The sequence below is a fragment of the Trachymyrmex septentrionalis genome, unplaced genomic scaffold (genome assembly GCF_001594115.1).
Source record: "Trachymyrmex septentrionalis isolate Tsep2-gDNA-1 unplaced genomic scaffold, Tsep1.0 scaffold220, whole genome shotgun sequence".
Taxonomy (NCBI): domain Eukaryota; kingdom Metazoa; phylum Arthropoda; class Insecta; order Hymenoptera; family Formicidae; genus Trachymyrmex; species Trachymyrmex septentrionalis.
Window position 1 is genome coordinate 349,427 of NW_017305376.1, and position 10,849 is coordinate 360,275.

The 10,849-nt window shown below is 33.9% G+C and overlaps 1 protein-coding gene across 1 annotated transcript in view; it reads right to left on the bottom strand.

Moving 5' to 3' along the window:
• The window catches only part of LOC108748464 (calcium/calmodulin-dependent 3',5'-cyclic nucleotide phosphodiesterase 1A-like), a 362,329-nt gene that overhangs the window by 38,500 nt on the left and 312,980 nt on the right, over positions 1 to 10,849 (bottom strand). Inside the window, 4 exon segments of the mRNA XM_018486652.1 lie at positions 2,653 to 2,666; positions 2,669 to 2,846; positions 5,768 to 5,881; positions 6,535 to 6,742. Of these exon segments, the coding sequence (XP_018342154.1) occupies positions 2,653 to 2,666; positions 2,669 to 2,846; positions 5,768 to 5,881; positions 6,535 to 6,742 (514 nt within the window).

Consider the following 10,849-nt stretch of genomic DNA (forward strand, 5'->3'; position numbering starts at 1 on the left):
TATATATATATATATATACACACACATATACAAAGAAAGCGTCGTTGTATATAATGAGAATTAGAGTGTGCACTAGCGAGCGATTTTTCATGCAAAAAGAGCTTGATGGCGTCAAGCTCAAAATGCAAAATGCAAAAAATGTATCCTTGTACGCATTTTTGTAACTCGCGCTCGAAAATGGAAATTTTAGGAGAAACGAACCTACGGTGTATACCTGGACGACACGTGACAGTTGATTCCATACTCTCGGCATCTCTATAATATGAAATACGAAGGAAAAACATGTATCACATTAAAAGGTTTCACATCTAAACGCCTTGCTACATCCAAGCAAACATCCCTGCATGCCAGCGCGTGAGATGATTTGAAAATATTTCTTCTGTTTTTTTGGTCGCCTTACAATAATGTTTCTCTAGCTGAAAATCATTTCGATCCATCCTTGTAATCATTCTCGCAGCTTTTTCGAATCTTTTATATGCACAGTTATACATATCCACATATACACACAACGCGATAAATTTATAGGGGATGCTTAAGGACCGCCCAGCGATAAATGTCTTACATATATGTATACATGCACTTTTCTCGGGCAAGAATAGTGCCAGTAGGAAACAGTCGGTTATCATGAGAACGATGCATGTTGCACGGCAGGCAGATACATCCGACAAATTGAGCAAGTTACACCTAGAAGGAATCTAGAAAAGACGTAACTAGAGACAAAAACAGTGAGAGTGAGAGTGAGAGTGAGAGAGAGAGAGAGAGAGAGAGAGAGAGAGAGATAAGACAAGAAAAACATTTCCATGCTGTACTAAAAAATGTCATTTAATCCTCATAGTCGATCAATCCTTATCGATTTAACCTCTTAGCAAGACTCAACGGTCGTGTATGAGATGCAGAAATAAAAATAAATAAATTGATAAACGTAATTCGATAATTATAGGATTAATGTTTCTTGTTGTATTGTATTCAATTATTCATTACATGTTGCGAAACAAATATTTTCATAAATACTTTCATGGTAAAAATGTAAAACAATTAAGTATAATTGTCTCTGCATTTATTTATATGTAACATACGTATAATTCTTTGATTAAGTATTAACAATACTGTAATAATATATGTCAATAATCCTAAAAAACTGACAAATGTCTGTGTAATCTTTAATAATATTGTCTAAGAAAATCGTCTACTTACAACAATTTATATAAACATGCGAATTTTATATTGTGAGACTATCAGATATAAAATAATTAAAATAATAATAAGTTTTTATATATATATATATTACAAAAAGTTTATTAAAGAACTAATTAAAGCCACTATTATGACTATTTTATGTGTTTCAATTTTTGTGCTAACATCAACACATCTAGAAACGTTCGAAAGAACTGTCCATTAAAAGATCAAGAAACATTAACACGTTCCACTTAGTGCTCTAGTATTATCGTATATTTTTACAGAGGAGAGCGACATCTTGAATTCTTCATAAAAAAATAATTAAAATATAAAAAAGAAAATATAAGATAAGATATAAAGATTATACGTTTCGCGGGTTTTCTCTGTGTCCAGATTCATTCTTGGAATGTTATTTTTATATAACTTGTTAGAACAATTTGTTTAATATACGAAAGTCTATTAATTATTATAATTTTAATTACATTTTTTTATTTAATTTAGCCCGAAGAAAAGATATATCTCGAAATGTAATATCTTAAAAATATCGTCACTTCTCCATGACACTGATTAGTTGTCAATCGCGTGCACAAAATTCAAGCCAGTGATGAATATTGGCAGATTGACATTCAGCGGTTAACTGAATATTGAGAACGATCGATAAAGAGCAAATAAAATGTTATATAAAATATTAAATGTCATGTAAAATAAAATATTGGAAATAACAAATATAGAAGATTTTTATTAGTGAATAATAAAATATGTATGTATCAAACTTGTTTTTGCTTTAGTTCTTTGATATATCCTCAAAGTTTTATGATCAATTCGCTATAGATTATAGTAACAAAAAATTTAATTACTGAATTATAATAAATTGTTCGTTTTTCCAAGTTTAACAACTCTTATCCGCTATTGATATTCAGTAATTATAATAGCATTTTGATATCTAATTAAATAATCTTTGATATCAGCAAATATTTTAAAAATTACTTAAGAATATCACTTGTAATAATAATAGAAACAAAATCGTATAATTTTATTTACGCTTGTAATAAAAATTGTATTAATTAATTATCATTTATATCGCTAATGATCGTCCATATCGTTGCTTTAAATGATTAAAGGGAAGAAAATATCCATTAGATGCTAAAAATAATTCCTAATATACAAAAAGTATTTAAATTGCCATTTATGTTGTTTATTGATTTTAAATATTATGAATATTATAGGATAGTTATCTCAAATATCTCTATATTACATAGACGAAATTCATGATTGTCGCTCGCCGTCATGTTTACCAACGTTTGTCCTCGAAAGAGAGAACATCTAGCTTCTTAAGACAAACGAGCATAAATCTATCGTTCGAAAAAGAGGACGGCAAAGAGTGGCACGGATACGGTGCGGACTGTGGGAAAATTGACAAATAGGGCAAATAGAAAACAAAGAAGAATCAAAGGATCGTATTGTATGGAATCGAACATGGATCGTAAAGGGGGTTGGAAATGTGAATGTTTCGCAACCTTGCCCATACGGGGGTGCGAAGCTTCCGTTTCTGGGTTACCACCGTATGGCCCTGTGGTCCATCTGGGTCCAAGCCGCCCCCTAGGGATGAAGACGTCAGGCCCGCCCCCCTACGTGATGACCGAGTGCACTCATTCCCGCCTGAACTCACCCTGCGGTAGTGCTTGTTAGTTCATGTGTAAAAAAGATTAGAATAATACAAAATTACAGTGTTTTAATTTTTTTGCTTCCTTTTTCTCTTTTTATTTCATGTGTTTTTTTTTTAATATTACGGCTACGGCATCGCACTGCTGCGTTCTCATCGACATTCTTGTCTTTCACGTTGCAATAAATCTAGGAATTTGTTACAATAAAGCTAGTTAGAATAAAATAAAATATTACTCGATGCGTCGTGCTTCATGGCTGCATAGTATCGTTGCTGAAAATAAAGGATATGCGGGATATATAAGCGAGCTTCACATTTCCTTTGTATGTACATGATTTGTTGCAATTGTGTAAGCAAAAAATTAGAAAAGAAATCAAGCATTTAGCTTCAGTTTCGAAACCTTCAACTTGAAGATTTCTTCATAATCTTCGGGATGGAGAGATGTATATAAAGATGTAAGTAGTATCACGCATTTGATGTATGTATATATCGCACATATCTTGTACAGTAGGCATCATTGATGCCTTTCGGCTTGAAATTGATGATAATTTCCTCCGATCGTACACATCATATCTATATATTGTTTAAAAAAAAAAGAGTGATGGCAAAAAAACCTGCTTTTTCGCCCATTTTTAGACCTCAAATATTCAAATTTTTTTATGCCAAATAATACTGTATAATGTAACATTAATCCTAGAGAAATTTAAAAATGAGCATAGGCACGATTCCGGAGATATGAAGGGATGAAAGAGATGGTTTCTCATAACCTATGAAAGTACACGAAACTCTTCAAGTGTCCACACCAAGGAATAAAATATATATTTAACGAAGTGAAACATATCGTTTCTTATGAATTTTGTTACGCCGGATTCAAATATGACTTTAGTTTTCGTCTAGCAAGAAAATTTCCCGAGATAGATGAAATTGAAATGACACTTGACGCCACCTCTCACAGATCGGAGTGCTTTTTTAATATGAGTCCCCTTGCCTCTCACTACATAGGGTTGTTTTGTGAATCGTAATAGATACATTGCAGATACATATTTTAGGATTGGGTATTTTTATTCCATGATATTGAGCAAATTCAAAGAAAACTACACAATTGTCATTATATGACTGCAACAACCCGCAGTTTGAGCACATTTCATTTTCACAAGTACAATAGTACTCACGAATAGAATCCCGTCCAGTTTTTTTTATCTATCAAAACAAAAATGTAATGATACCACCACGGTAACCAGATTTCATATGCGCCTTAATTAATGTAAATTCTTCAACGGAGGTGCCATATTTCTCATAGTTCAAAGCTGTTGGGTGCTTCGGCATTGGATTGAACTTCACCAAAAATAATCCATTCGACAGAATATACCCTCAATATTATTATTCAACTTCAGCGACACATTCTTCCTTATGCAATACACCCTGACTGGAAATCATCACTTTCACTCCCTTGTATCTCCGAAATCGTGCCTATGCTTATCTTGAAATTTTACTGGGATTAATGTTTCATCTAATAGTACTATTTGCCATAAAAAAAAGTTTGAAATTCGAGGTCCAAAAAATAGACAAAATTTGCCATCACTCTTTGCTTCCGTTATAATAGAAGCAAATTTCTTTTTTTTTTTAACAGTGTGAGATATGATGTGTACGATCGAAGGAAACTATAAATTTCAAGCCGGAAGGCATCAATGACGTCTACTATACAATGCGCGACGCTTAAAACAAACGAGATATTATATATAGAAATTTTTCAAGCAATGTTAGAAAAATTAAATAAAAACTTTATGTTTATTTAAACAAATATAATTTTAAGCGCGTCTTAATTAAAATTATTAGGCATGGAAATTTGTAGAAATTTTAAAATCATGCAATTCAGCCGTATAAATAACGTAAGAGGTCGAAATAACAAATCATCAGAAGTAGTGACTTCAGTGCGCTTAATTCAGACTCTACGAAATGCATAAAACGAGCTGTAATAACATGTAAAACTATACTAGAAGTCAAAATTCACTTGTGAGGAGTGAACTTACAACCCCTGAGATCAGTGACTACTATTATGAATTAAAGAGGCGTCGACGTCAATTTCTCTCAGGCAAATCTACAGGAAGGATCCTGTAAGGATCCGAGGAAGAATCTTGATGGATCGTTGTAGATAATGTTACGTGTGATTTGTCGATGTTAGAAAACACATTGACTCTCTAATGTCGAAGATTTATCGTTTATACGCCTTATACAATTGATCCCTTACAGGGAAATAGCCTTTGTCCTTCATGGTTAGTTAAATCTTTGATGGTTTAGTAATTGAACAGGGGTTGTGAGTTTCATCCGACACGACGCATCGCGAAAACGAAAAGTTTTCGATGTTCTCATTACGAAATAGACATGAAACATTGAATTTCAGTTGTACCTAGCAAATGGGAAGGAATAGTGTCGTGTTAAAGGTCATGACTCCATAGTAAGTAACAAAATAGACCGATAATTGATATAGTCATGATAATTGATAATTGATAGATCAACTCCGCTGCAAACATCATATTTCATGAAATCGAATCAATCAACAATTACTAATCACGTAAAATGCGAAAACAGTTTACTATACATATTCGTTCATGTATGATCGACATTCAAATGCTATCACATTAATAAATTATATTATTTGATATAATAATATATTATGTTATTAATCTTGTTTTTGTCAGATATTCAACAACTATGATATAGGCAATGTTGTCTACAAAAAAAAAAGAGATTTATTATTAACCGCAAGATTTAGGATAGTGAAATCATTATATAGAATGCTGTCAGTGCCTGCAAATTTTGGCAGAAAAACTGGAATACTTGAAATAATTACAGATTTTGATTAGTACAGAGACTATTGCTTTCCATTCGTATGAAAGGTTTGAAATTCTCATTCGAAAAGAAACTTACTTGGTCTCATCGATAAAAACAGCTTCGAGCACGCGAGCTGCGTAGTGCAAGTTCCGTTGAAGTAATTCGGCTGATATCTCCCCATGTTGTAATTGCCTCAATAAACACCTCAATCTGCAAAAGAGAGATATCACAGAGTCGTTTTCTGTGCATCAATAGCGTGTCTTTTAAATTAAACGTTTATTTCCAACTGCTTTCCAATAATTACACGACAAATCGGGATTGCGAATGCAATTTAGTCTATTTAACCTTTGGAAGAGGAATTAAAGGAATATTTTCTTTGACGTGCAATTCTAATCTTACATTAAATACAAAATATTTAGCGCGCAATAGTTACAAAACGTTACAAATATATTTTACAAAAAAGTTATAGTTAACATACAATTGATAATTAAAATTATACATGATTGCTAAATTTAACAACTTGATAAATAGTTATTATTTATGTAATTTATAAATCATAATTGCTAATAATTACGATTAGCGCTCGAATATTGTAATAATGTGCTCCAATAATGATTATTTAATTCAATACGAAACGTTGTTATATAAATTACAATTGCATAAAGGAGCATTGTCTCGCGCTGTAAGACGCTTCGTTTTTTTTAGCACCACTACCATGTCTCCAGATATGCTCTGCATTAATGACCAGAAAATTGCGGATTTTTTCTAAAATTAATAAATCTCTACCCCTAGATCTAAAATATTATACATTAGCAAAACTATTAACATTAGCATAACATTACATTTGCATTATAATAGAATACCTAAGGGCAGCTTTATCGCATGCATCAGGTGTGTCGACGGCAGGAAGCGAATCCGTCGTGAGATCGATGTTATCGAGAATCTCTTCAAGATCGACGGATTGGCTCGATAGATACGAAGTATCAGGATTATGCGGTGGTGAATTTTCGAAATTCCCACCGCTTTTGCTTTTGTTGGAACTTCGACGTACTATCGTCAAGGTGCCCTGTTCTGAAATAAAATAACCGTAATCGCTTCTATTAATGCGATAGAATGTGGAAGGATATATTGAATCATTAAAAAAAACCTTAAAAGAACCCGACATATTATAGAAAGTGACTCGGATTATTTTAAAAAATAAAACAGGAAAAAATTTACCAAAAAGTTCTATGTATAATTAATTATCTTAACTGTATAATAATATAATATATAGACAGATATAAGATATTCAAAAAAGTCGGAACTCTGGATTTATTCGGGAGAATGACGTTTATGAAAGAAACGTTTCAGACAAAAATTGTAAGGTATAAAAAGATCTATTTTGCAGATCTTATCAGTTTGACCTTGGGTTGCGTCAAGTCAAGTATAGATCAATTCGATTTTTTAAATAGGACACTATTTGTCTACTCAAGTATTTGCATATGTGAGATCCCACGGATGATATTTGTAGGATATCCAAGAAATTCCATAAAATATCATAAATATATACATATATGCGGGACGTATATACAGGAAGGGCCATTGTTTTAAAACAGGTCACCTGAATAACTCGCTTACTTTTAACAATAGAAGAAGTGTTAAACAAAAGTTGCTCGTGTGGTTTCGAGGGATACATAATGTGATGTCAATAATTGTTTTGTAGAGACGTAAAGGGTCAAGGCGCAAATCTGTTTTTTTTTAATGGAATAATATGTTTTTATTTAAATTCTGATAGAGTATTTTAAGAAAAATACAATGACCTATAGTTGAAGGTCATTCAAGGTTACGTAAGGTCAATAATGGAAAATAATTGAATGTACTGGAAAATAAATTGTTTCAAGGCACTCTTCGAATAATTTCGTGTTTTCTCTTCTTGTTAGTATACTGCTAATTGTTCAAGTGTATTACGGTATATAAATAAACATTAAAGATTTATTTAAACATAACAAGGTTAACTGTAATTGATAATAAATTGTTTGAAGGCATTTTTCGAATATTTCACTAATTTATTTATTTGCGTACTTACCGTTACAACAAGTATTCAAAATGATGACCTTGAATATCGACGCATTTTCTGAAACGTGTCGATACAGATAACACTGCACGACGAATTTCATTCGGATCAATCGCAACGCAAGCTCTTCTTATACAGGGTGCGGCAGAGAAACTTACTTTTTTTAAAGGTTAATAAAAACGAAACTATTGCAGATATCGGTATAATTCTTTTTTCCTCTTACAGATCACCTCATCAAATTTTTTTTCATGCACTTTTGAAAATTACATCTATCAAATGACGGCCGCCGTTGTCTATGCACTGATTGAGTCGATTTCTGAAGTTTTGCGTCACTCTCTGAAGCATGTCCACCGGTATTTCGGCGATGGCGTTCCGAATGTTTGTCTTCAGGTGAGCTAGGGTCTCTGGTCGATCGTTGTAAACAATAGACTTCAAATAACCCCATAGGAATAATGAAGCGCGCTCGAAAGGCACGTTGAGTGGCGACAATGGAGCGGCCATTACCAAAGTATGCCTCGACGGCAAACGCGCGATGCTCTCTTGTCCAAAGCATGATCGAGACTGGCTGTGGGGGGAACAAAAATTGAGGACCTATCCTTTCGGACGCACCCCCTCCCAGCTTCCTACCTTCACCCCTTGCCGTTTGGCGCGTTTTTCAAAAAAGTAAGTTTCTCTGCCGCACCCTATATGTTACTTCATATTTTCTCTTGTTATCAGCATTTCGCTGTACACTTATTGTTTTAACTTTCCCCACAAATAAAAATCAATAGATGTTAGATCTGCGGCCCATCTGTTATTTCCTATCTGACCAATCCAACGATCTCCAAATTTTCTGTTTAGCAATTCAGTAATAATTCGTGCAGAATGAACAGGACATCCAACTTGCTGATACTACATTAATTGTCGTACGACAGTCAGTGGAAGATCTTCTAATAAGTGGCAATATTTCTGTACATAAAATCTGTGCATACTTGCGACTATGTAATGGTCCATCGATAAAATGAAGACCAATTATTTTATCATTAAAAATTCCGGCCCAGACGTTTATAGACAAAGGTCTCTACCTGTCTACTTCTCTCATCCAATGTGGATTTTCTACTGACCAATAGTGCATGTTGCAAAGATTTATTTGTCCATTGTTTGTAAATGTAGCTTCGTCAGTAAATAAGATTTTAGTGACAAACATATCAAATTCTTGTAGTCTTTGTAGTGCCCATTCATAGAATTGTACACGATTTTGATAATCATTGCCATGTAACTTTTGATAAAGTGAGATATGGAAGGGATAAAATTTGTTAGAATGGAGTATTCGCAGAAAACTTCGTCGACTAATACCACTTTCAAGCTGTCTTGTACTGATATGTGGATTTAGTGCTACAGTAGCTAAAATGTTCATTGAATTTCCGTCGTCAGTTGCTTTCTTGATTTGTTTGCGTTTTTTTATTATCCACATTTCCCGTTTTTTTAAAAAGTTTGTACTATGTTTGGAAAAACAGAATGAGGGATGGACACGATCGGGAAATCTTTCAGCATACAAACGTATTGCTTCTCTCATAATTTAGCAACATCTACCATAGACGAAAATCATATCGACTTTTTCCACTTTCGTATAACACATTTCGCAAGACACGCACTTTGATCGATAGATGAATTCAAACTGATTAGTAAACATGGATAATACTATGTGCGATTTAATTTAAACGGTATGTAAATATGTATTTACATATACTTAAACGATTAGCGGTATATCAACAAGAAGAGAAGATACGAAATTATTCGAAGAGTGCCTTGAAACAATTTATTTTCCATTACATTCAATTATTTTCCATTATTGACCTTGCATAACTTTGATTGACCTTCAATTATAGGTCATTGTATTCGCCTTAAAATGCTCTATCAGAAGTAAGTAAAAAAACATATCATTCCATTTAAAAAAACAAATTTGATCTTTGCCTATTCTTTACGCTTCTACAAAACAATTATTGACATCACATTATGTGCCCCTCGTAATCAAGCAACTTTTTGTTTGACACTTTTTCTATTGTTAAAAAACAAGCGAGTTATTCAGGTGAGCTGTTTTAAATGCCCCTCTCTGTATATATATACAGAGTCTCATGAATATACGGCCCCACGCAGGTAGAGCGTACTAAACTGAGTCGAAAAGTCCTGTACCATTTTGCAATGCTCGCAATAATTAACGAGATATTAACGGTTAAAGATAGCCGAATACATGTGTCCGCCCGACCTATTGCCGAAAGTATGGCCCACCGAGCGCACGGCGCGCGAGCCGCGAGAAACAGGAATGACCTAGCAGGCGCGCCGCGCCGTTCGAGCTTAGAGGCTTCGATTAGAAGTTTCGTCATCACCATAAAAGTTATTAACAAGTAACACCGGTAGACTATCTGTTTCTACCATAGGAGGTTACAATAGTGAAAAACCAAATAATATTCGCTTTTTTAGACTAATAATCCACTCGGGACGAAGTTATTCGATTAAATATTTGAACCAAGTGTCGAATAGACGAACTTTATCCCGAGGAACAAAAGAAGTTAATAGATTAAGAATTACAAACTAAAATAGCAGTTGTCTGTAATAAATGACACATGTGACTCTAAACTATTGAATATCCGGTAAATGGTTGATGATGGAAGTTGTCTTAGACACATATCCCAGTATCCCATTTCACAACCGATATCCTTAATCCTAATCCTAGATTAGACCAGTAACACATGCGAGCATCGCCTGCACTCGGCACCACTAACTCGCGAACATAAAAAGGAGGCTCTTCATAAACAGTCAGTCAGTCAAACTCCATCTCCGACACGAAACTCTGCCAGTTCGCAACTTCACAAGTTACGTAGCAAGCCGACACTCTGCCGGTCCGCGACCTTATCACTCCATCGATTTTAGTGGTAAGCCGCGATCCGTTGATCTCTTTCGTTATTACTGTCAACTGACTCGACCGAAGCCTCCACATCGCTAGGTCAACCCTCCCCTTGGAGTCTTTGGACAATCACAGAGATTGGATCTTTGACAGTTATCTTCAAAAACCTAATCTTGCAGAGTAGCAGTGAGTCCGATCTTGACGTATAAATAAATAAATATATATATATATATATATATAT